Source organism: Ochlerotatus camptorhynchus, unplaced genomic scaffold (genome assembly GCF_037179485.1).
Source record: "Ochlerotatus camptorhynchus isolate MF236.1 unplaced genomic scaffold, CSIRO-AGI_Acam_v1.1 ptg000015l, whole genome shotgun sequence".
Lineage (NCBI taxonomy): Eukaryota > Metazoa > Arthropoda > Insecta > Diptera > Culicidae > Ochlerotatus > Ochlerotatus camptorhynchus.
This window is the reverse complement of record NW_027040507.1, coordinates 1,360,776-1,388,036: the sequence shown is the minus strand read 5'-3', so window position 1 is coordinate 1,388,036 and position 27,261 is coordinate 1,360,776. Positions and strand designations below refer to the sequence as shown.

General features: G+C 40.7%; 1 protein-coding gene across 1 annotated transcript in view; it reads right to left on the bottom strand.

The window, feature by feature from the left end:
* The window catches only part of LOC135702002 (zwei Ig domain protein zig-8-like), a 213,237-nt gene that overhangs the window by 3,911 nt on the left and 182,065 nt on the right, over nucleotides 1-27,261 (bottom strand). Inside the window, exon 7 of the mRNA XM_065222952.1 lies at nucleotides 16,613-16,781. Coding sequence (XP_065079024.1) covers nucleotides 16,613-16,781 — 169 coding nt within the window. The remainder of the gene's footprint in view (nucleotides 1-16,612; nucleotides 16,782-27,261) is intronic.

Here is a 27,261-nt window from a genome sequence, read left to right as displayed (position 1 = left end):
CTCTGGAATATCTTTAGAATATCGGTGCTTGCTAATAGTTCTCGACTTTTTTTATTAATGGAACCTCGTTGATGTCCTCTAATCAACTTAATTTAATTTTCGAATTTTTGTAGATCTTGAAATTTCTATTAAATAACACCTTTGAAACACTCTCACATTTTCCGGATGTTCCTATAATTTTTATTGCGTTCCAGAAATTTTCTCTGAGCAATCCGAAGTTTCCGTAAATTACGGTTTCTGCAATTTCCTTAAAATTTTTAGAACTGCTCTTTATTCTCTGATCTGTCTTGATGTTCTCAGAGCTTCCATAAAACTCTCAACTCTAATGAAGATCTCGGTTCTGCTTTAAAATAAATGGAATTTTAGTAAGCACCCTTAAACATCCCTGGAATTCTCTGGATTTCTATGAAGTTCCTGAAATATTTTTGAAGTTTTCATAAATTTTGTGAACGTCTCTTTAATGAATCTTTCGGAACATCTTGAAGGTTCTCGATTTTATTTCAGCACATCATGGAACTATCGTGAATTTGTCTAAACTCACCCTTAAAGATTTTTAAAGTTTCGGGGACTTTCCCTTAAGATCTCTGTAATTCCCCAAAGATCTCTAAATCTAGCTTTTCTGATATCAATAGAACTTCATTAAAGTTTCTTCATTTTTGTTAATACGAAACGTCAAGGCATTAAAAATGTTGTGATCTTAGACTTACTAAAATGAAGTAAGTGTTCAACTTCAACATTTAATGGATTTAATATTAAAGCTGTTTCTTTAAAACTAATTGTCATGTCTTCAGAACGTTTGCGTTAAAACATATTTTTAACACATTTCATAAATAGCATTCGTATTATAAACCTGGAAATTATCCGCCAAAGTTATGGAAAAACCTGGAAAACTCAGGGAACTTTATTTAGCCAAATGAGTGAACACCCTGTAGAAAGAGAAGAACGATTAAACGTAAAACTCTATACAAGGTCGTCAACTTCAAATTGTTCAAAAAATAGGACAAAATGTAGACCTATTCAGAAGAATGATCAATCTTGAAATAAATTCTCGTTTAAAAAAGTTTAAATTAGTGACTCATCATAAGAAAAAGTTACTTTAGAGATCTGGCCTTAAAAAAAGAGACTTTTTAGTGATTGACTTGAAAAAAAAGACCAAGTCACTAAACAGTGATTCGTTACCAGCCGTGTATATGTATTTACACTGCTTAAAAACTTAGCAGAAATTAAATTTTTCTTAGAAAAATGGAAAAAATAAATAAATAAACAAACTATTAATTTATATTTGAAGATGCTAATTTCAAATAACAGACAAAAGTCGTAATTTTTATACGATTGTATAGGAGAAAGTAAAGAATTGATAGTTTCGTTTAGAGTACGGCAGTGTGAAAATTTGCATATAGATAGTAGGTAGCGAGCTAGGACAACTTTTTAGGGAGGTACAAATCGGTTTATCATCTCTCTTTACCAAACTCCCCCTTTGGAGAGGGATGGTGAGGGGTGTCTCCCCACTCCCCCCGCCACCACTGACAAAAAGAGATGAACGCCGTTCGCTCAAGTACCAACGGTGTGTTTGAAACAGTTCTACCGATTTTTTACCGCACTTCAGTTGTTATTTGAAGGAAGGCAAATCGCAGGTAAAAAAATATTAATAAGAACAATAACACTAATCTCAGTAGCAATTGATTTTCAGTTGATCGAAAGACAATAGTCTGACCTTTATTTAGGCGTTAAAATAATTGATATAGTCGCATTAAAACCGGAAATATTTGTATATTAGTAAACACACTTTTTTAAAGTCAATTTTCATTTTTTAGTTGTATCTCGAAAACTATTCTACTGAGATTTTTTCGACCACATTTTTTGATTCAGCGCATGATTTACATAAGAATCATTAGCCAAAGATTTAAGTTTTTTTGTAAACTTGTGTAATTAGAAATCTGTAGATTAATAACTTATCAATAGGAAGAATTTCAAAAATGCCCAGAGAACATTATGCTGGTATTTGATCAATTAAAGCTCTTTGCAATAAGTCCTTATCAACCGACTTTCTTGCAAGAATATCTTAAGTGCAAGGTTTGATCCACATAACAATTAGAGATCTGCAGAATAATAACTTCTCAACCAGAAGGATTAACAAAAATCCCTGAGAACAGGTAATTGATGAATTGAAGGTCTTTGGAATAATTCCTGATCATCCGATTTACATCAAAAAATATCTAAGAGGCATGCTTTGATTTATTGATCAACAAGAAATCTGCAGAAATTTTCAATAGCGACCAAAAACATCCATTAGAACCGCCCCAATGACGCTTTCATCTAAATAAAAATGATAAATAGCAGATTTTTAGTGATGATCCCAATCTTAGATCTATAGGCCAACATTAGACCCATTTCCCCTACCAGAAGAATTTCCAAAACACCCAGAGAATAGTATGCAGGTATTAGATCAATTGAAAGTCTTTGAAATAATTCCTGATCAACCGTCTTTCTTGCAAGAATATCTTAGAAGCATTATTTGATCTACATAACAATTAAAGATCTCCAGCATTATTACTAATTAACCAGAAGAAGTGCCAAAATACCCAGAAAACATTATGCTGGTATTTGATCTATAGCAGGTCTTTGGAATAATGCCTGATCAACCAACTATCTTGATAGAATATCTTTGATTCATGATGTTATCTATCGAATAATTAGAAATCTGCAGAATAATACCGAATCGACTAGAAGAATTGCCAAACTATCATGAGAACATTATGCAGGTATTTGATCACTTTAAGGTCTGTGGAAAAATTCCTGATCATCCTGTTATTTTATCAGAATATCTAAGACGCACGATTTGAGCTATTGAACTAACTTATCCACCAGAAGAGTGCTAATGAATGAATTGAAGGTCTTTGGAATAATTACATCTGTGGACTTCAAAACATTTTTGTAAGCCTCAGAAGAGTTTAAAACAATTCACTTTAATTTTGTGTATTTCACATGTGTTTTGAAACTTTTTTTTTTAATTCAGCAAACATCATAAATACTCAATAATTTTCAAAGATGCAAACCTTTGAGAAGCTTATCGAATTGTAAGATATAAGCAGAACTTCCGAAATTTGTTAAGAAATTTAGTGTTGTATTGTGAATGTTATTAAATGATTCTGAAGTTCACGAAGTTCTTTGAAATTTGCAGGACTTTGCTAATGTTTGTATTTATTTCCTAAATTTCTAAGATCGTCTTTTGAAGTGTTAAGAAATGATAAGAGCCGGTGAGTGGCCCGTGCTCCCCTTTGCCCATTCGTAACACTGGTTCTTACAACATAATAGACACGGATGCTAGCCTCTTCATAGTAGCATGCAGAAGTAGCTAAGCTGCTCACTCCTCCATCTAAATAGCACCGCAGCTGAGCTGCGCGTGCAATGAAAGAAAAGGGATATCGACTTACTCCGGCAGTCATGCAGTACCTACCTATTTTGTTATGTTGTCAATTCTCGTTCTCTTCGGCCGATGCTATGCAGAGATAGTGAGAGAGCAAGAATTTCCGCCAAGCGGAGCTAGAAAAATATCGTCGGGAACGTATTTTTTGAAGCCCGCTGTGGCGTGGTAGCAATCAAGCCATCTTCAGAGAGCCGAACGCACTCGAATACCCGAAGTCCGCTCCGCTACTCTCGCTCTCGCTCAAGTCTGAATACACCTTTATTATGAGAAAAAAAACTAAAATACATACATTCGTGACGGTCTTCGCCGACAGTGTCGTATGACAGAGCCTGTCAAATGACATTTGAGTTTGGTACTGTACTATGATAGCTCGTTTTGCTTGTGTCGGAGGCAAAGGCAGTCGATTATCACAGAAAATGTGTCGACTACGGTGACCGCTTACAAGACTGTCCTCCGTAGACAAAATACCTGTAAAATGCATTATTTCAATGCAAACCATTTTTTTTGTAACGCAGTTCCAAGTATTAGATTTTGATTTGCTAAGCAATCAACTGGCTTTTGCATGTATCTGTGCGTAAGAATGCTCCAGGTTGAAGAATAAGAAAAAATGCACCAGACAAAAGTGTTCGCCAAAAATTTATTTTAAATCGGATTTTCTTGAAACTTTCAGGTAATGAACTAATACATATGGATTATGTTTCGGCATAATTACTTTATTCAATTTCCTTTCCATCGCTGATAGCCCACACCTTTTCCTTAAGACCCCTAATTATATTTTGTGCAATGGTGGAGCCGACCTTTTTGGTCACTTTCATCCATTCTTTCTTCAACTCCAGCTCGTTCTTAAACACCTTGGCTGATTTTCGAGCTTTGGCCTTCATTATGGCCCAAAATCTTTTCACCGGACGAATCTCTGGTGAATTTTCGGGGGTTGGCGGTTTTTGGTACAAAAACAACGTTATTGTCTCTGTACCAATCCAACGTCGATCACGCGTAATGGCATGATGCCAGGTCCAGCCAAAATAAAGTCTCACCTCCGTGGGACCGCAGGAAGGGCAACAGACGCTTCTGGAGGCACTCGGTGCGGTAAATTTCGCTGTTTATGGTACCCATTGTGATGTACGGTTTACTCAGTTTACCGCATTGGCATATGGCCTGCCAGAGCAAGTATTTTTTGGCAAATTTGTCGACTTTCTTCTTCCTTATGTCTTTCGGGACATCAAACCGTGATTTGGCAACGTAGAACTTCATCCCCGGTATCTGCTTTGTGTCTGCCTTGATGTAGGTTTCGTCATCCATAACCACACACATCGGTTTCGTTAACCATTCTCGATACAGCTTCCTTGCGCGGGATTTGGCCGCCGTGTTTTGTTGATCACGCCGGTTCGGTGCCTTCCGGAGCTTGAATACACGAAGCCCAGCTCGTTTCATGGTTTGCTGAACGAACCAGGCGGAACATTTTGCCTTCAGAGCCGCGTCGCGAATCGAAAGGTTCGGATTACGCTTGAAATAATCCAACACCTTCCGGGTCTTCACAGGGTCAGCTGTCTTCGATTTTCTTCCACTTCCAGCCCACCGCTCTGTCGTCTGGGACACCTTAAACGATTTAACCACCCGAGACACAGTTGTATGGGTGATTCCCAGTTGTCTTCCGACGGCGCGCAGACTTCTCCGGCGATTTTCTTCTTGTTTCGATGACATCTCAATAACCACTGAACCGATTGTTATAACATTTTGCACATGTAAACAATTCACTCCAAACTAGTTATACCCAGATTTTCATCAATTTTTACACACGGATAAAAATGGTGCATTTTTTGGCAGAAACTCCCTAAGGTAGATTGCAAGAAACATCTGAAGAAAGTCAGAAGCCAGAGCGCTTACGGAATAGTCGATTGAAACAAGGAAATGATTCCAGAAGAAAGAGATACCTGGGGGATGTTCTATTGATCCAGAAAATTTTCCTGATATTCATAAAACATCCGTGAAGTTTTCGGAACATTCCTGAAATGCACTTAAAAATATTCTATAATTCCTCGAAATTCCTCAAAAGTTCTTGTAATTTTCCTGAAATTAGGGGATGTTTTTGGAGTTCTCTGGTCATCCTCAAAGCGCTCGGAACTTCCCTGATTGTAATAAGACTAACGAAATATCTCCAATCATCTTTGAAGGCCTCTGGACTTTTTTTTTTATTTATTGTAACATCAGCATTGAAGTTCTCTGATCATCCTAATTTTTTTTTTAATTTTTAAAAGTTATCAACACTGTCATTTAAAATGTAACTTCCCTTACGTTTCCTAAATTTGCATGTGCCCCTCAGGACATTGCTGAAGTTTTCGGAAATTGCCTGAGTTTCTTGGATCTCCTTTATAATTTCAGCAATTTCATTGAAATTAATTGATCTGTCCTGATGTTCTCTGAGCTTCACTAAAGTTTCCAAAATATTGATGATGTTTCCTTAAGTTCACTTGAGTTCGCTGGACTTTTCTTAAATTTCCGGGTTTTCGAATTTTATCAGAAGGTAATGAAACTGTGTTTAATTTATCGAAACTTACACAAAAGTCTGGACTTTTCTGAATTTTAAGAACTTCTTAAATGTTCCTGCAGCTAGAGTGGATTCGCAATAAAATCTGATAGCATCCTTGAAGTTCCGGGAAAGTTTAAAAAAAACTGGCGGTAGAAGATGAAAGAATCATCCGAGCGAAGGCTGAAGATGCTTCCAAGGTAAAGTGGAAGAAAATTCCAGGGAAAGTTTAAAAATGAATAAAAACTTCTGGAAGTTAAATAATGTTTAGAAAATATTTCTCGATTTCCTATGAACTACCGAAAAGAGCCTTCGACTAATTCTCGACTGATCGGTAGTCAATCAAAAGGAGGAAATGCAATCATTAGTCAAAAGAGTATCAAGCAAAAGGCGTATTTAGAGATGATTTTTTAGAATTTAGAAGGCTAAAAAAATATGAGGTATTCAAAAAGATACAAGTGTCTAACACAAATTTTCTCCAAAATTAAAGCGCGGGCAGGCAATAATAATTTTGATTATTTAAAAAAATAATCCGTATAAATCGGTATAAAATCTCAAAAATCGGTATTCTGTGGAACCTTATTTGTATATCGGTATCTAGTTTGGAAATACCGATAAATAGGTATATCTGGCAACATTGGGGGCGATTCTTGAATGAATTAGCAAGAAAAACCATCAGCACCGTCAGCAGGATCAAGCTCGCGCTTGACGATCTTCATTCGCAATAATTGATGTAAGATATCTTTTAGTATTTCAATTCGAAATATTTTGCGAAAATTATCGATAATTGAAAACGGATCATCTATGCGTCACAGACAAGCAAACATAGCAATCGCAAGTTGTTAATCGAACAAGCATTTAACGGTCAATTTAAAAGTATCTTAGTTGATAGTACTGCCACCTGAGGCACGCATAGTCAATTCTTTTGCAGTTGACGTTTACACACGATGTAAGATCTACCACCGATTCCTAGTCCTAACTAATTCAAACTAGGGGAACAGGATTTTTCAGTAATCCAAGGAACACATCTTAGTCCTTGTAACTTTTGACGTAGGACTACGTCTTTGATTTCTATATGGGGGTACACTTTGTGAAAACCGAAAATGGAACATGTAACAAACTAAGAAAGATTTTGAACGTTAATAACTCAGCTGCCCCTGGTCCAATTTCAATAACTTTATCACCAATCGATCAGTAATATGGCTACGCATTAAGTACAATGCTTCCAAATGTTGATTTTCAACAAGAAACTATTGAAAAACTGGTAAATGTCCAGCATTGTCCAAAAGTGTCGAATTAACTAACAAATCCACCAATTACCTACATGCATATGCTGCTTCCCCAGCACAGTCGTCAGAGAGTAGTAAGTAGACGAAACAAGTCGAAGTGGCATTCGCCTCCGATCCTCGGGCGCGTGCGAATAGGGAGCCATGTTCAGAACCAAACGCAAATTCTTCGAGATAACCACCATCCGTCGTCTGGCTCGCCGTGGCGGTGTCTGACGTATCTACGGTTTGATTTACGAGGTGTGCTGAAGGTGTTCCTGAAAAATGAGATCCGTGATGCTGTCACCTACACTAAACACGCCAAGCGAAAGCGGCCATGGATGTCATCTACGTTTTTGAAGTGACAGAGACGCACTCTGTTTGGTTTCGGAGGTAAATCATCACCAACATTGGAAACAAAACGGCTCTTTTCAGGGCCACCAATCTTATTACAGAAAAGAGTAGGAATAGAATTCATCTGCCTGTTTGTCCATATTCAGAACCACCAACCACACAAAATGCTCATGTTATTCGATGGAAGAAGCAACAATCTAGCATCTAATTCGACGAAGACGGCAGGAAACATTTCTGGATCAACAATAGAATAGGGCCCATCAGCATTTGTAAACAATCCGTTCCAAAGCCTCACAAATCGAAAGCCGCTCACAAAAACCAACACCAACATCTTGTAGGTAGAAGTTTCCCCTATCCGATGATGGTGTTGGTTTGTGTGGGTGGCCTTCGCTTTAAGAGTAAAGGGCTTTGGAACGGTTTGTTTACAAATGCTGATGGGCTCTTTTCTATTGTTGATCAACATTTGTGAAGCCGAATATTTACGAAAGAGAGTGTCGATGAAGAGAATCGATCAATGTAGATAGGACCTATTGAAAAGTGACGCGAGATTTGTTTTCCATACTGAGCTCTAATGCTACCGACGCCAGGGAGGCAGCTCCCAGAGATGTTATGCCTTAGAACATGCCGGTGGCGCCGACTGAGATTGGACCCAGGCCTGCTGGGGTGAGAGGTAATCACGCTAACCACAGACGCCGATATCTATCACGGCGAATGAGAACGACCCAAATTTGAGTTTAGTTATCTCAGAAATAAGAAATAAAGTGCAGGAACTCAGCGATGAGTAAGTTTGCCTTATTTTTTCCCAGGTTTTTCCATGATTTTCCAGGGAAAAATTCCTGAATTTGAGAAAAGTAAAGATTGGATTCACTCAGTCTATTGGTACTACTCCGAGACTGAATAAAATTTTCGTCAATTTCCTCATTTTCTGGCAGATTTTTTAGGTTCTCCACAGGAAATCATGAGACAAATTTACTCATCGCTGAGTTCCTACACTTTTGGCGATTATGAGTGAACTAAACTCAAATTTGGGTCGTTTTCATTCGCCGTGTATGCAAAAAGAAAATAGCCAGTGTCGCTACTTGATAGCAAACTACTCATAATGGGAGCAGTCTTTGTAGCTTTTATACCACTTGGTTGCACATTATTCTGCTTTAACTTAAAAAATATAAAGCAGCGCTGCTGTCTGGTATCAGCTCATTTTCGCTTCGGACGGTGTGGTCAGCAATAGCAGCAGTAGGTCGTGGCAAAGGAGGTGCCAATCGTCATCGCAAATTCTTCGAGATAACCACCATCCGTCGTCTGGCTCGCCGTGGCAGTGTCTGACGTATCTCCGGTCTGATCTACGAGGCGTGCTGAAGGTGTTCGTGGAAAATGAGGTCCGTGATGCTGTCACCTACTCTAAACACGCCAAGCGTAAGTGGCCATGGATGTCCTCTTCAATAAAACGGCCCTTTTCAGGGCCATCAAGCTTACATCAGTAAAGAGTTGGAATAGAATGTATCTGTGCTTGTTTGCCCATATTCAGAACCACAAGCCCCCAACGACCACACAAACTTGGAAGCAGGGGTGCAATTGATTTGGATTGATTCTCGTAATCAACTTTCTTTTTGAAAAAGATTACTACAAATTTGGATCGCCTACAATTCAAAAACGGAAAGAGTTGAGATAATAGATATTTCTGGCATAACATTTGATAACGGCACAAAAGCATTTGTAAACAAACCTTCTAAGGCCCTTTACACGCGAACCAAAGTACGCCCACGCAAACCAACAACATCATTTGCGTGTAAAGGGCCTTAGAATGTTTGTTTACAAATGCTTTTGTGTCGTTATCAAATGTTATGCCTGATTTGATCAATTAAAATAACTTAATGCTCTTCACATTTATTCCGTCCACTAGCGGTCCTACGTCAAGCTTCCTTTCGTGCCCCTAGGCACAGACCCTTCTACTTTTTATGCCTTGTTGATAGTGACAAAACTCAGTTTTGCCCACCGAGGATGATCTTGAAACACGGAAAAAATGAGTTAGTCTTCATCTATGTGATTCCTAATCTTCTATTCGTTGATCTCTAGTTTGATGTGGTTAAGACTAGGGTCCTGATGCATGGTCATTATCGGTGTTATTCCTTAATTTTGTTGCTAACGAATCCAATTTTGACTGACAAAGGGGCGCGCCTTTGGAGGGTGTTTCAACACTCCGAAGGGTATAAATAGCGGAACCTTTCAATTAGAGTTGGATCCTTGCGATAAATGCAAGAGTGGAAATTGTAACAAAATCGAATACTTCATCATTTCTCAATAGTGATGGAGTAATACGACATGCACTAAACTAAGAGCACGGGATATACTACAATAGATCAAATTACTGGTCGTAGTGGTGTTAGGTCCCGAACAGAAAAAAAAGCTAATTTAAGGATAGCATGTGAAAGTTTCAACCAATTTGATGGAGGTTTTCTGATATATCTGGATATTTTTTAAAGATAAATGGAACTATTTTAGAAATCACCCACCTTTGCCATTGCTGAATGAAATATTTTTCAAATCAAAAGGTTCCCCAATTTTCACATGTTGTTTCACAAGTATTTGAGGATATCCTGCGAAAATTTGATGAAGGTATTCTGTAATATCTTACTTGTTTTAAAGATACTTAGTAGATACTTAAATTGAACTCTGGCTTCAAATATTGTATAAATCATTCACCTTTGCCGTTGATCAATAATATATTTTTCAAACCAATTTGAACTTCAAATTTAACAAGTTGTGTCGCAATTATTTGAGTATATTTTGTAAAAATTTCAGCCTTTTTGATAAAGATATTCTGATACATTCAGATATTTTTAAAGATAATAAGATAAATTATACTATTTATGAAATCAACCACCTTTGCCTTTGCTAAATAAAATATTGTTTAAATCAAATTGATGCTGAGTGGCGCCGGTTGTGTAGTGGTAAGCGTGATCATCTCTCACCCCAGCAGGCCTGAGTTTAATCCCAGTTGACGCCACCGGTATGTTCTGAGGCATAACATCTCTAATCACGCCTTCATTCGGAAGGGAAGTAAAGCCGTTGGTCCTCGATTCATGAGTTGATGGGACGATATGTTGGGTCCAGGTGTGGGAACTGCCTCCCTGGCGTCGGTAGCATTGGTGCTCAGCACGGAAAAGAAATCATGGAAAAAAAATGATCCTCGATTTTCACAAGTTGTTTCACAAGTGTGAAAATTTCAGCCTTTTTGATGAAGGTATTCTGATGTATCTTGGTTTTGTTAAAGATAATTAGATAATTCCATGCACTTTGGCAGAACTTCCCTGAACTTCGGCAGAACTTCTCTTAACTTCGGTAGGACTTCGCTGAACTTCAGTAGGAGTTCTCTGAACATTGACAGGCCTTCCCTGAACTATGGAAGGACTTCCCTGAGGTTCGACAGGCATTCCCTGAACTTCGGCATGAGTTCCCTGAACTTCATCAGGACTTCCCTGATTTATAAGAATTGAAAGGAAAGGACTTCCCTGAACTTCAACAGCCCTTTCCTGAGCTTTGGCAGAACTTTCCTGAACATCGGCAGGACTTTGCTGAACTTCAGCAGGAGTTCCCTGATCTTTGGCAAGACTTCCCTGAATTTCGGTAGATCTTCTCTAAACTTTGGCAGAAGTTCTCTGAACTTTGGCAGAAGATTTCTTTTATAATGCTTTATCATTTTGTTCATTTCCTTCTAGTCTTTTTCCATTTTGAGCTGCGAAACAGTTCGATAGCCATTCTTATAGAAAATTTTCTCAGCTATAACTTTGCTGGAGATCGTTTCTATGTAAAACGAGACAGGAAAAAGTTATTAATTATTTAAGAGATTGGTAAACTTCTGACATGATCAAGCAGCTGCTCTGTAGGCAACACTGTATTTTGCAGTGTGACATAGTAGCCATGACTTTTGTGTCCTATTCAACGCCCCAGAAACACCAATGTTGCCTGCTGAGCAGTTGATTGAGCATGATCATAAGACATCAGCGCATTTAGCCATTGATAACTTTCGATCCTTGTATTTAATCAAAAAGTGGTCTTGAGCAAAGTTCTAGCTGGGAAAATTTCCTACAAGTACAGTTGAAAGTTTTTGAAGCAGACCGATAAGGTGAATTATTAGATATACATTATCAGATACACATCTTGGTTTTACCATAGTAATTCCCATACAAACTTTAAATGGTTTGTGCCATCTCAGTTCCTCACCAAATGGGTTCAAATTTTGAGAGGTTAGTCAGGATCCAATTTGGAATCGTTTAAGTATTTTGGAGCAAAAATTTCAAATTTTGCATCACTCGAATATCCATGATCCAGAACCTGAAAAAAATCAAACCACTGCATTTTAATTTTTTTTCAATTTATTTATTTATTTGATAAGGCTTAAACGAATTAACTATACAGAGCCGAGGATTCTCGGTCACTATACAATACATCTTAAAATTATAGTCAAAAGGTACAACACAACAAACACTTTATCTTCCGCTATCCAAAAAGCCTCCTCTATCAGAACTGGAGCCGCTTCCAGTGGTTTCATTGTATGGTAGTTACGCCATCGGGGGGCAGAGCGCTTCCATTGCAGCAATGGACGCAAAACGTGGTCAGCACTCACACACTTATCACGAAACGGTTGCTTTCCAAAGTCGACGATGCATCGGCCGAAAGAACTGCTGATGAAGAACAATGAGGAAGACCACACAATGGTTGCTGCCAAGAAAACAGACGATCGCGTGGCACACATCGAGAGTGGCCTGCTTTTGTCGACAGCCGAGTGAACACTGATTTTTAAAATTGATTTGATGAAGAATCCAAAAAATACAAATTAATTAAATTATATTGAGTAAACTGTCTATCAGCCTACTCTAGTCCTATATTGAAAAACTAGGCATTGAGAATATGGCAGTCGTAGTAACGAGGTGTACGCAAATATTTGAGAAATTATAATAAATTTATTTAAAAAAAAATTTAAGTTTAAATAAGTTGCATTGAAGCTTCCATATTATGTTATATCAGCGAAAAATATGACACCTCGAAAAATTGAACTGTAAATTCACCTCTGAACGATTTAATTTAAGCATGGGACTGATATGCGATTACTTTTCTTGATGGGACAAATTGATTTGATGTTGTTATCACATTTTTCATGATCAAAGTCCGTAATTTTATCACATAATATGAAAGAAGATGCCAATTGATAGTGGATAGCGTTGTTATCTCAATTGAGACGATAATCCATATGGGACTGATATGGGATTATAGGCAGAAAACTGCTTTAAAAACAAAACCAGTCATACAAAGATTATATAAACTGTTATAGAACATATGTGTTGCTTGGGATTAGTGAAACAAAATAACGAGGAAAGTAAAATGATCGCATTGTAAAGAATCAATGTAATTCCTTAGTAAGAGAGTTAGAGTATTCCAGGTTGTAGACACCTTGTCATGTTCGAACACAAATGTTTTATAAGCATTGTAGATGTTTTAGTTAAAATTGAGGAAAATAGTCCCAAAACAGAATAAAAAAGAAAAAGACAATTGACACCGTCTTCAACCAGAGGTTGTACAGACTGAAAACTTAACACTAAACAACGGGCAACACTCAACACACCCAGTAGACCAGTGGGGAAATTTCCGGGTAGCGAAAAGTTCCACCGGCTGGAGCGGGAATCGAACCCTCACTTCGTGGCACTCACAATACGCCTGAACGACGGGTGACGCCGCTAACCGCACGACCACGAAGCCCACTAATAATATTGAAATAATAACGTTGATAGTAGTTCTAATAACAGAATGTTTTATCTAGATTTGATATTGGTAAATATCAATCGCAAATCTGCTGTACAATTTACAAAATTAATCCATTTTCCAGAAAAATTAAGATGATGATGATGATGATGGTCCCACCTCTTATCCCTACATCGAGAACATCGAAGAGTAACGTCTAACGTGCCAAGGCTAGAAACAAGCTGAAATCGTTCAAGAAGTAGAAGAAGCCGAAACGGAGTCAGAAACAGGCCATATCCGTTAAACCGAGGACTCGGAAGGTAGGGGAAATGTCTCTAATGTTGGCCTATGGATCTAATATTGGGCCCATCGCTAAAAATCTGCTATTTATCAATTTTATCTAGATGAACGCGTTATTGGGAGGTTACAAATGGATATTTTTGGTTGCTATTGAAAATTTAGTCGATTGCTGAATTTATGTATGGGCCCAAATTAGGGACACTAAGGCCGACATTACCTGCATTTCCCCTATATGACAACCTGTTGTGTGGAAAATTGGCGTGTGTTATCATGGACGATGAAACATACGTCAAATTTGACTATTTGACTACGCTCCCGGGTGACCAGTACTACAAAATTTGGTACGAATGTCATGGTTTTGCAAGCAGCATCTGCGGCCCATCCGTCAAATAGATAGCTCAGTACTGTTTTGGTCCACAGCACTAATCGAAAGACATCCCTGCGCTTCGGTCAGAGAGCGTATAGGGCGTCGTTGTGCCAATTTGGGCGTGGCACATTTCGAGTATGAGAGAGTAATTGCAGTTAGATCAAAAGTGTCTGAGAAAAATGCAAGTACTTTCGCTGATTACCCTAAGTTGCGATAGTGAAGGTATGATCACATACAAGCAGACATAGCACTCCTAAAACGTTCACCAAAATCGTTTTTAACGGTCAATTTAAATGTTTCTTAGTTGGTAGTACTGCCACTTATGGTGCACATAATCAATTCCCTAGCGTTTGATGTTTACACACTACAACCATCTGTTGAGTGTATTGCCCATTACAATGATAAATTTTCAATGTGTTGTGTCTGCTTGTCTGTGAAATAGCATTGAGGTAACGTTAGGATAAAATCAAAACATTGAGAAATATTACGCATCACTTTCAGAAATACTTCACTTCGCAACCGATGAACCATTCTGACCGCCATATGTGTACCTAAGTAACCATATAGTCGCAATATAGCTTGTATATTCTTACTTTGCTTGAGTATGGTTAGTTGGGGAATCTGATGAAACTGTCACTTCTTGAAACTGATCCCTTTCGTCTTTCTTTCATTCTCCTTTCGCACACTGAGCGCTCGGTAGACCAGCGACTTTGGACGTGAGCCTCGTCCCAGATCACCATGGCAATTCAATAACAGATGGTGGACATCAAACCGACCAAAAAAGACGGAATCATATTAGAACCAACCAACCAAGGACGATCTAGAGAAGGAAATTGCCGGTAAAGCACGGAATGAAAAACGAAGCGTTAGAGAAAAACTCCAAGGGATTCCAAAAGAAGCAATTAACGACGGCGGAAGAGCAGAATATGGTGAGAGCTTTCCATTTACTGCCGATACTCGCATAATTGTCCCATCTTTGCTTGATTTCCTATTCATATGGGACAGTTATGCTTTTTTGGGCAGTTTGTTTAAAAAAAAAAAATATCAAAATTAAACTAAATACATGGCAGGGTTGAAAAGAATATTTTCGCACCTGGAAGTGTGTATGTATCACCAATACCCATTTGATAACGGTGATGCATACATGCGGGGCTTATTGTAAGTGAAAGAAACCTCGGAATGGGCGTGACTCTCCAGACATTCTGAAATGGGTTGCTGGATCTGCAATAGAGCTATCACTTTCTAACTCCCGGACTAAAGCTGTCTACAATGACCATAAATGCGACATTATAGAGAGCGTTCTTCCATAATAACACTGCCGGCCAGTGGGGGTTAGAGGGAATACACACACACACACCCACACACAGCACTAATCGAAAGGCATGGTAGCTTGGTACAAAGCAAATAATGTTTTTTTTTAGTTCTTTATTAAGGAGAATTTTAGCCTATGGCTAGTTCATCTCCGGAGAAAGGAGAGGGCTCAGAGTGAGTTACCTTTAGATACATGGTATATTAACATTTAGTAAATAACTTTGGTTGCTGGCTCTTCAACTTATATGAAAAAATAACAATATATAAAATAATGAAACAGAGGAACAACAGAAAACAAAATGATTTAAGACAAGCTACAAACGATTAATCCAAACAAAACAGAGCTCAGCTGACATGGGTCCAAAAGGGGAAATCCATCCAGCTGAGATGTGCCGACGGCCGAAAGAAATTCCTGCTATACCAAGTGGTAGATTTTGGCTTCTTTTAAGAAGGTTACTAGTACTGCCGAGGCCGAAGTATCATTCCCGAGCAGATCGCTGATGCTGGAAGTTAGGCAGAGTGACTTCCCGAAGATTTTTTGAACTCCGGGCAGTTGCACAGGATGTGTTCAACGGTGTAGGGTACCCCACAGATGATGCAGCTTCTGCGGAACGGCAGGCCACCATAGTTATAGTAGAGTTTAGTGTGCCCGGATCGAAGCCACGAAATCACGCGTTGATCCTTAAGGTTGTCCAGTTCTCTCCATGGTTCAGTTGACCCTTTGAATGTGCAATACGTGCCAAAATAGATGAATCCTCCGAATTATCTGGAGGCCCGATCAATCGAAACTTTTTGGGCCCTTTCCAAGGAATATCTATGGAAACGCTTCAATGCAGCGAATTCAATGGAACAATTTGAAAAAGACAGGAAAAGATCAAAAGTTCGCTCCTTGGCGTACGATTAAAGGAACTGCAGATTGTTTTCCTCCAATTGAAAGAGAATACTATAGAGAACATATATATGAAATAAGAATTTAAGTTCAATAACATAACGTTGTTTTATTCCAATAATAAACTGTGCTTATACTTTTTGGCACACCCTATATGCGGAAAATGTAGGAAAATTTTACTCATTCTATGCGTAACCATGGTGTTTGCACATTTGAGTAAATGGAACTTGAGATTCAAAGATGTAAATCAACACCAGATGCACCATCATCATCTTCATCACAAGCAATGTATCTTCGCTTTGATGGTGGCATCAGCATCGATGTGCAATCAAAGCTCAGATACATAAAATAAGATTAGAGTACACATTCCCTCGATACTGTTTGTCGGATAAAAGTCAGTAACGGTCCCCATCGTGCAGCACCCCACTCACTTACTTACCATTCAATACGTGCACATTGATGAAGTACGAATTGGCGTTGGATGGGGAGCACACGTACTTGCCCGAGTCCGGTCCCTTGGCACGCTGGATCAACAGGTACGAGGTGGTTGTTTCGCCCTTCTCCGTTATCACTGACACACCGCCGCGGGCTGAGTCGTAATTAATTTCCTGACGCAGCAATAGAAAAGAAAGGGATGCAAAAAAAGGTGGAAGATTAAATCGGACTCGCATTGCAAAAGTAAGAATTATAAAAAATAGATTATGGAACAAGCTTCAGAAACATAGTGGGAAGGATTACCGGTACACTTTTGTCCCTCTAGTCGACATCGTTATGGAACCATTGCATGGTAAGCAAATGATTACGGAACATTTAAGTGTTGCAGAATCATTCATTAAGATGATGTCGGCGGTTGAGTAGGGCAGTGTTTTTATTTTCAGAATCGATTCAAAGCTCTAATATGTGGCATTAAGGCCTTCATATGCAGAAGATAATAAATATGATGAAAGTTGATATTATTATTTGACCAAAACTATTGCTATTTATAAACGACATGGGTCATGATTGGCACAGATTGGCCGATATCTCTAGATCTAAATCAATCTGAGTGCCTCACAAATCCAAAGGATGGGAGAAATTTTCAATCAAGTTACTGGCTTGTATGCAAATAGGTGTTCGATTTCCATCAGACCTCTACACTGGAGTCTACTTTCAGCTCTGTACTACGCAGAGGACACCTCTACTTATAAACTTTATCAGCTGCAACGCAAGTGCAAGTGGGTAGCAAATTAATTGAATTCATGAATACCCATTCCTGTTACCTGGCTTGAATTTTATTTCCTGAGCTTGCATCAATAGGCAAACGATAGGTAACTGCTCTTTGATCTTATGATCAAACGCATTGACGTAAAAGTCAATTGTGAGCATCGATTCCCGTCCTTTTTTCAATCTTGAAAATCGAATCTAATTAAGGGATTTCCAACCTCCGGTATGACAACACCCACGCAAACACAGAAAAAATCATCAGCTTAAACTAGTTGAATTTATTGAGCTTAGAAATTATTATTTAATAGCAGAATAAACAAATATCAAACGTGACACAATTAACCGTCGACACAACTGTTGAAATGTGAATTATAAAAAATATTTAAAATCAATGAATGTGACAGATTGAAAATCTGGAAGTTAATAAAAATTGTAATGGCGATCGCTACAGTTCATTCCGTAGTGCTGTGGTTCTTAATTTGTAATTTTGTGTCAATTATGCTGTGTGCCACAGAAGAATTCACTCTTTTGACAGTTTAACTTTCACGTACATGCGACACGTACAAAAAATAAGAAACATGCCCACTGTGCAGTACATACTGCAATAGATGTTGGCTGATTTACAGATAGCTAGTTATTTATAGGAGACCTTTGAACGGTAAAAAGTAATTTTATTTTATAAATAATGTGGTATAATTTGTTTTATTTATATTTGTTTTACAGAATATAGAATTGAATTTTTCGAGTTACAGGCCATAACTACGGACCAGATTCCAAAGTTCTTCCAACCTTCCAACAAAAACAATTTGGAAATACTCTGTACTCTAAGTTAATTTACTCCAGACGAACACGCTATCTCAGCCGCTCCGTAACATAAACAGAAGGAAAACAGTGTTCTCGCGAGTCCACGAGAACATACTCCAAACATAGAGATTATTCCAGCAGTGAAACTTCCGGTGAAACCTTCCACTCCACCATCTGTCCCCAAAGAAATTCCACAACCAAAACAATTAAGCTGAAACTCCACCAGCATCAGCTGCCCCAGCACCAGCATTTCACCGCTTTTGCCGTGATCATCCTGCGTTCGAAAGATCTCCCTTAAGGCTCCGTCGGGTGAGAATGGAAGCATTCTTCACTACATGGAAGTCACGTAAGTGTTACGTGAAAAAAGCGATGGAAAAAATCCACATATGTTTTCACGTAGCATTAACGTGTAGAATTTTTTGAGTGCAGGGAGCCTTTCACCACCAATCACCACGCGGTGTTATAATTTGAATAAACACTGTTTGGTGAGACCGGATGGAATTCAACTTAGAAATCTGTGTTAGGGAAATCGCTTTTCGCAGGCAACCGGTGATAAAATTAATTATCATACCAACAGTTGCACATTCGCGGAATATTCAATAGTGACATTGTGAAAATTGATTGAATTCGTGCAATGCGTAGATGCGTAGAGATATTTCTGATCGATTGGTGATAAAATTATTGGAATTGGTCCAGGGGAAGCTGAGTTATTAACGTTCAAAATCTTTCAAAATTTTGTTACATATTCCATTTTCGGTTTTCACAAAGTGTACCCCCATATAGAAATCACAAACGTAGTCCTACGTCAAAACAAAAGGTGATGGGTCGCCAAAGTGTGGATGCAACCGCATTTGATCAAGATGCCCCGAAAATGCCTCGCAAGCAAGCTGGTGCCAGCAACCACACGGAAAGGTTGCTTCAGAGTAATCCGCTTTCGGCACTCCCCGAAGAAGCAGATGTAGATCCAGTTGAGAAACGGGAAAAAGTGTCCCCACTGTTCACCTCGACGAAGGAACTCGCGTTGCTCAGGAAAGAGCTGGCAAAAAATCAAATCCATCCACTGTTCAAGCTGTGCAGCACGGAGATCAAAATCTTGTGCTCGGCGCTGGTGAACTACAACGCTGTTGGCACTTTTCCTCAGCTGAACCGGTTTGAGTTCTACACTCACGACGTTCTTGGAAGAAAATTACTGAAAATGGTGATCCGTAGTCTGCCAAATCTCCCTGTTGCGAAGATTAAAGCGGAATTGGAACACCTTCATCTGCAACCAATCAACATTTTTCCTATTGCGAGACGTGATGAAACAAGTGCATTCCGGGACCAGTTGTACCTGGTGCACTTCGATAAGGACTCCACCAGTGTGGCTGCTCTGCGGCAGATTTACGCGCTGTTCAACATCGTGATTCAGTGGGAGCAGTATAGCCCTCGGCACCGTGACGTGACACAGTGCACTAATTGTCTGGCATTTGGGCACGGTACGAAGAATTGTCACATGAAGGCTCGTTGTGGCAAATGTGCTGGGGCTCACAATACTACCGCCTGCAAGAAAGAAGAAAAAGCTGAACCTAAGTGCGTGAACTGTGATTCCAACCATCTGGGCAGCGATAGGAGATGTCCCAAGCGAGCGGCCTTCATCCAGATCCAACAACAGGCTTCCACGAGGAGCCATCCGGCTCGTCGTATGGTCCCGAACCTAGCACCGCTTCCACTAAACCAGCGCCCCCCTGTTGCGAATCCAACATCAGATCAAGCGGGTCCCAGCCACCGTTCAGTTCAGCATCGTCTCACTGATGCTGCGACCCAGCCGAGCCATGTCTCTACTGCCCCAGGATTATCGTACGCCCGTGCTGTGTCAGGTGAGTCAGAAGAAAATTCTCCACTCACAAGCGATGAATTAGTGATCCTCGTGTCTGAGCTGATCATAATCTTGCGCACCACCAAGACACTTCCTGAACAGCTTCGTGCAGTTATGGCCCTCGTGCAAAAGTATGGACCGTGAAGCCATCAAAATAGCCAACTGGAACGCTTGCTCACTCAAGAGCAAAATCATTGAGTTCGATGAATTCCTCAATAAACATAGCATAGACATCGCCGTCATCACCGAAACACACCTGAAACCGGAGATAAATGTTCACCTCCCCGATTTTCGGCTCGTAAGACTAGACACCATCAGGGACGGGTCGGCAGCAGACCTTCGAAAATAGAAGAGAGACCAGAGTCGGCAGCAGACCTGCGGAGAGACATTATCAGACTAACTCGACGCCGTGAGAAGAACATCATCGCTGGCGACACGAACGCCAAACACCAGGCTTGGGGCAACAGTCGACGCAACCAAAAAGGTACAATCCTGAACGACAACCTGCAAGAGTCTCACTACACCATAAGAGCGCCGGACTCTCCCACCCGCTTGAGCCGGTCTGGCGTTCATGCCACCATTAAAATCTTCGTCAGCAACATGGTAGACAACATTTCGCAACCTGTGGCATTCCAGGAGCTGAGTTCGGACCACTATCCGGTGGTGACCGATGTGGGCTCATCCGTCAACCGATTTCAAGCTTCCCGACGCAACTACCATCGCGTCAGCTGGGATCAGTTCCAACACTGTGTCGACTACGGTGTTCTTCCTTCCTTCGGTGACCGGTGTCTGCATTCCATTGAGGAGGTGATATCCCGGGCCAGGGTACCCCACGTGCCAGTATTCGGACAGGTGAGCAATACTCTGAACTTTGACAAATCTACTAAAGACCTTATAAGACTCCGTAACACCATCCGAAGGCAGTACCAACGCTCTGGTCTACATGTCCTTAAGACCCACTGTAAACTTCTAACAAAAACCATCCAAGCTAGGATGGTGGACCTCAGAAATCAGGACTTAGCTAGCAGGATCCGCTCTCTCCCATATTGTGCTAAGCCCTTCTGGAAACTAACAAAAATCCTTAAAAATAAGCCAGGACCCATTTCACCACTGACCCCAATGGACCGTTCCGGTCACCTTGTGCTTCATCTGATAACTCCTGAAGAAAAGGCTGCCGCGATAGGTCAACACTTCGTCAGCTCCCATAATCTCGGACAAAACATCGTCAGCCCTCACGAAGCTGAGGTTGCTGAAAATGCATCCAAGCTTTATCAGATTCCCAATTTTTTTTCCGAGGAATCCGAGATTAAGGCTGACGAACTGTTGGCCTATATCAAATCATCTAAAAACATGAAGGCACCAGGTTTTGACAACATCCTGAATCTGAAACTCAAACACTTGAGTTCCAGATTCTACAACCATCTGGCACTGATTTTTAATCTGTTCCTCAGACTTGGCAACTTTCCCTCGTGTTGGTAGTCAGCTAAAGTCATACCCATCCGGAAACCTGGGAAGGATCCGTCCTCTTCTTCAAGTTATCGACCAATCATCCTTCTCTCAGGGTTATCAAAACTGTTCGAAAGAGCAGTGTACCACCGGCTCCTAACATCTGCCGATGAAAACAACTTGTTACTCGAGGAACAGTTTGGTTTTCGGAAAGGTCGTTCGACCGTCCACCAGCTGACTCGAGTAACAAACATTCTCAGACGGAACAAGTCTGTTTCGAAAACATCTGCCATGGCGTTGTTGGACGTTGAAAAAGTGTTCGACAATGTCTGGCATGATGGCCTGGTGTTCAAATTGCAGCACTACGGTCTTCCTATCTTCCTAGGGAAGATAATTAACAACTACCTATCGAACATGGCAGAATGGCATCTCATCGGATGCTTTCAACATCGGTGCTGGAGTTCCACAAGGAAGCATCCTTGGCCCCATTCTATTCAACCTGTTCACCTCCGATATGTCGGCTCTCTCTGATGGTGGATCGTTGTCTCTGTTCGCAGATGACCCATCCATCGTCTACAAGGGTAGGGTCATCGGAGCTCTGACTGCCAAACTTCAGAGAGGCCTGGACGTCCTGTCTGAAAATTTCAACAACTAAAAGATCCGTATCAACGCAGCAAAGACCCAGGTCACCATCTTTCCACACTCAAAATCTCCCAGACTGTTTCCATCGGAGAATAATAAGATCTGCTTGAACGGCACAGTGGTGAAATGGTCGTAAGAGGTCCAGTGGGGTCAGTGGGGGAATGAGCCTAGGCTTGTCTTTAAGAATTTTTGCAACTTTCCAGAAGGGCTTAGCACAATCTGGGAGAGAGCGGATCTTACTAGCAAAATCGTTATTTTTGAGATCCACCATCCTGGCCTGAATGATCTTTGTTAATCGATTACAATTGGTCCTCAAGTTAGGCAGGTCAGTACGCTGGTACTGCCTACGAATGGTGTTACGGAGTCTCATGAGATCTTTGGTAGGGCTGTCAAGGTTCAGAGTGTTACTCACCTGTCTGGATACTGGCACGTGTTGTTCCCTGGCCCGGGAAATCGCCTCCTCGATGGTTTGTAGACACCGGTCAACATCTTTCGACGTCGCTGGTTGAACATCGTAGTTGATGGTTGTGTCGACGCAGTGTTGATATTGCGCCCAGTTGACTCGATGGTAGTTGCGCCGGGAAGCTTCTAATCGGTTAACCGAAGATCCAACTTCGGCCACCACAGGGTAGTGGTCCGAGCTCAGCTCCTGGAATGCCACAGGTTGCGAGACGTTGTATCCCATGTTGCTTACGAAGATGTCGATGGTCGCATGGACCCCAGACCGACTCAACCGGGTGGGAGCGTCCGGGGCCAAGATGGTATAGTGGCCCTCTTGCAGGTCTTCATTGAGGATGATGCCGTTTCTATTGCTCCGACCGTTGCCCCAAGCTTGATGTTTTGCGTTCAGATCGCCAGCGATGATAAAGTTCCCGCTCCTCCGGGTGACTTTGATGATGTCTTTGCGGAGGGCCACTGACGAACCGTCCCTGATGTTGGTTTGCTTGGGGCAGTAGGCCGCGATGATGGTGATTGGGCCAAGTGATGTGCTCCGATGGCTTCAATTGTTTTCAGCTGTAAGTTTGGTAGCAGCCGGCAACTGATGTTCCGTCTTGCAGCGATGGCCACTCCTCCACCTCCAGAGCAGGTGCGATCAAGTCTGGCGAGCCGGAAGTCGGGAAGGAATACGTTCAGTTCGGGCTTCAGATGCGTCTCGGTGATGATAGCAATGTCGGCCTCCGTGGTGTTGAGGAAATCGAGTAGCTCTCTATGCTTGTTCGTCAGTGAGCAAGCGTTCCAATTTGCAATTTTTATAGCTTCACGGTCCATACTTGGTGACGAGTGACAAGGCAGCATGAAGCTGTTCAGATCAAGTCTTGCAGGTGCGCAGAATGACGATCACCTCTGCAACCACCGTTACTAGTTCCTCTGATGTTAACGGAGATTCGTCAACTGAGTCACCTGAGGCAACACGGGCATACGATAGTCCAGGCGCCGTGACAGAAGCTTGATTTGGCAGAGCTGCAGCAGCAGTGAGGCGATGCTGAGCTAAGGGGGCGGCTCGTTGACTGTTGTTGAGAGGTAGCGTTGGAAGATTTGGGACCGACGACGAGGATGGATTGCCGGGTATTGTTCGTCCGTGATGGCTGGTGGTGCACGTTTATTTTGATGCCGGCCTGGCTGGTTGCTAGTAGCCACCTTCTTCCTCATGGTGATGAATTCCGTTCGCTTGGGACAGTCCCGAGTACTTGCACGGTGAGTTCCGCCGCAATTCACGCACTTCGGGTCGGTGTCATCAGTTTGAGCACAGGTCGCCGTCGAGTGGGCCATAGCACACTTGTCGCAGCGTGGTTTCATATGATGGTTCTTCGTGCTATGGCCGAAGGAGAGGCAACTTGTGCATTGGGTCACATCACGGTGTTACGGCTTGTAGTATTCCCAGTTGATAATGACCTGAAATAGGTCACGTATGTTGCTCTTGAGCGCAGCAAGGGTGGTAAAGCCCTTCGTGAGGTGGACCAGAAACAGTTGGTCACGATAGTTGGTATTGGCCATAGGCCGTCGATTCATTGGGTGGACTGCCTCTGGTTTCAATCCGAGCCTCACCAGCTCATCTTTTACGGTAGCCGCTTCGTATGACGGCAGACCTCGTAAAACAACCTTCAAAGGTTTCATCAAAGGCAAATCGTGAGTGTAAAACTCCACTGTGCTGTTCTTCAGCAGGTCACCGACCGACTTGTACTGTTGAAGGCTGGAGCACATGATCTTTGTTCCAACGCTATAGATTTTGAATCGCGCGAACAATTTGCGTTTTTCCAGCTCATCCCTAAGCTGTGCGACGTCCTTCATCGGGGTAAACAGCGGGGGAATCCGCTCCTTTTTCACGATTTCAGCGCCATTTTCTACTCCGAGCACCGAGAATCGGTTGCTCTGTAGCAGCCGATTTGCTGCGTCATCCGAAGCAGCGCTGAGATCCGTTTGGGCCTTCTTTCTAGAGCCCTCCCATGCAGGAGCAGTAGTACGCTTGCGTACCATGCTTTGTTTATTGGCAAGCGCAATTAGACTTGCCAATGCGCCTGTCGATGACGGCACTTCCACGACGCGAACGTAGCAATAAAACGAACTAGAAAAAGCTCGAAAGCGAAGCGAACGAACGAACCAGAGATGCCAGATTTGTTTCTTTGCAATTCCGTAGACTTATTCAAATCTACGGATTTCTACGGATTTTTTTAGCCGAAGGCCCCATTTTTATTTATTTCTAAAGTGAAATTTTACGTTAAATGATAAATTGAAAGAACTTTTGAAAAAAAAAACTACTAGGGACAGCCCTTTGGGGTTGTACGCAATGGTGACGTTGGATTACGTGGTCGTATATAATAAATATTATTTTTTATTTATTTATTTATTTCGTCAAGCAAAGTAGACTACATACAATGGTTACAATGTTTTACTTACATACTATGCATTATTTCTATAATGTTTTAGTTGGGCTTTAATTTCTTCTTTTGACATAGTGATGCTAATGACTTCACAGTGTAGATTATACTGTCGCATCATTCGATTGAAGGGGCCATTTTTTGCGTAATTTGTTCTGTGTGATTTTTCTGAGAATAATTTTCGTGTTCTTAGATGCCGACAGGGTGTGTAGAAGTTTAATTGTGAAAGTATTTCTGATGATTCTATGCGATGTGAAATAATGTCATTGATGAAGAAAAGCATTGCAAATTCGCGGCGTTCTTTGAGTGTTTGTAAGTTGATGAGCATACAGCGTGCTTCATAAATATGATGGAAGAGGAAATGCGGTCCAATTCAATTTCCGAAGGGCATATAAAAGGAATTGTTTTTACGGATTCCATACCAGGTTACAATATTCCAGAATAGGTCTTACGTATGTAATATATAATAATTTGATAGTGTATGGGTTTTGAAAATTATAGCTGAACCTTTTAATGAAGCCCAACATACTATAAGCTTTCATTATAATTGTATTATAATGTTCTACAAAAGTGAGTTTGGAGTCTAGGATCACACCTAGGTCCCTTACAAATTTACATTTTTCTACTTTTTGGTTGCCTAAAAATATTTCAAAAAGAGGTATTTCTACTTTTCTGCTAAATACAATTGCGTTGCATTTTTTTACATTGAGTTGGAGTAGACTTTTACAACACTAAGTGTTGAATAAGTTGATTTCATTCTGGAATTCTTCTGTGTCGCTAGAATTACTTATTTCCATGAAGAGCTTCATGTCGTCTGCATATATAAGAATTTTTATTTTTTTAAGTATGTAGGAAATGTCATTTACGCACAAAATAAAAAGAATTGAGCCTAAATGAGAGCCCTGGGGCACCCCAGAGGTGACCGAAATAGGTTCTGAAAGTTTATTCTGAAAACGAACTATTTGTTTGCGTTGCGTTAAGTATGATTGGAGCCAATTCAGAAGCCTAGATTCCATTCCTATTTTTTGCAGTTTAAAGAGTAATAATGGTATGTCGATTCGGTCAAATGCTTTACTGAAGTCAGTATAAAGAGCTTCCACGTGCTTGTGATTGTCCATTGCGTTAAGAATGAAGGTTACAAATTCAAGAAGATTAGAGGTAGCTGAACCAGCTTTAAAAAAGCCGTGCTGTTTGTTTGTAATTTGATTTTTTACTTGCTCTAAAATTTTGTCGTTTACGATTGATTCAAAAAGTCTTGGGATGCAAGAGATAATGGCAATTCCACGATAATTACGGATGTCTGATTTCTTGCTTGATTTGAAAATAGGCACCAAATGAGACGATTTCCAAATTTCAGGGAATTTCCCATTTTTCAGAGACATATTGAAAAGGCGTTCTAAAGGAAGGGTAAGTTGTTCTGAAAGATTCTTCAAGAATACAGGTGCAATTCCGTCAGGTCCTGGTCCTTTAGATGCGTCCAAATTTTTAGTGCATTGAAGACTTCATGTTGACATATTTGATTGACAGATATGTTGTTAGAGACTTCGGGAATGAATGCAAAGAAGTCGCGGTCGCGGTCTTTTTCAGAAAATGTGGTGTATACTTCCTGTAACTGCAGCAGGACTTGTGTTTTGTGTCGAAATGGGAATTTGATCGGGGTTCTCTCTGTTTATACTCTTTAGTATGACCATGATTTCCCTGAAAAGAAGCTTTTGATATGAATTTTAGTTGGGACATGTTCAGAAATTTATCACTTTTGGAAAATCTTGGTGGCCCTGAAAAGGGCCGATGGTAGTACAGACATGAATACCATGATACTGTTGCACCTGACGTTTTTGACGTACTTTCACTGATTGCTTCCCGGGGATCCTTGTTCATCCATAGCAAGATGTGCGCGTGAGGACTTCCACGGTGCTGAAATTCAATCGTGTCAACCAGCTTGTTGAAGTACACACAGCCCGTGACTGGATTATCACTGGACTGGTGCAGTCAATTCCTGGATAGGATTTGTTAAGTCATTGTCATTGTGTCCTTCTGACAATCGATGTAGGAGATTCAACAAATGGGGCTACTTCATCTCATTTGCACTGAGTGTGAGGAACATTGTAGGCTTTCCCAATTGTCACATCATGGTGAACAAATTTCTCTTCCTTTGTTGACAATACTGTTCTGAATTCGGCATTGAGGAAGGATAGCTTTCGCTCAATGCACTGCTCCATGAATAAGGTGGTCCTTAAGGTTGATGCCTGTATTGTTTGCAGT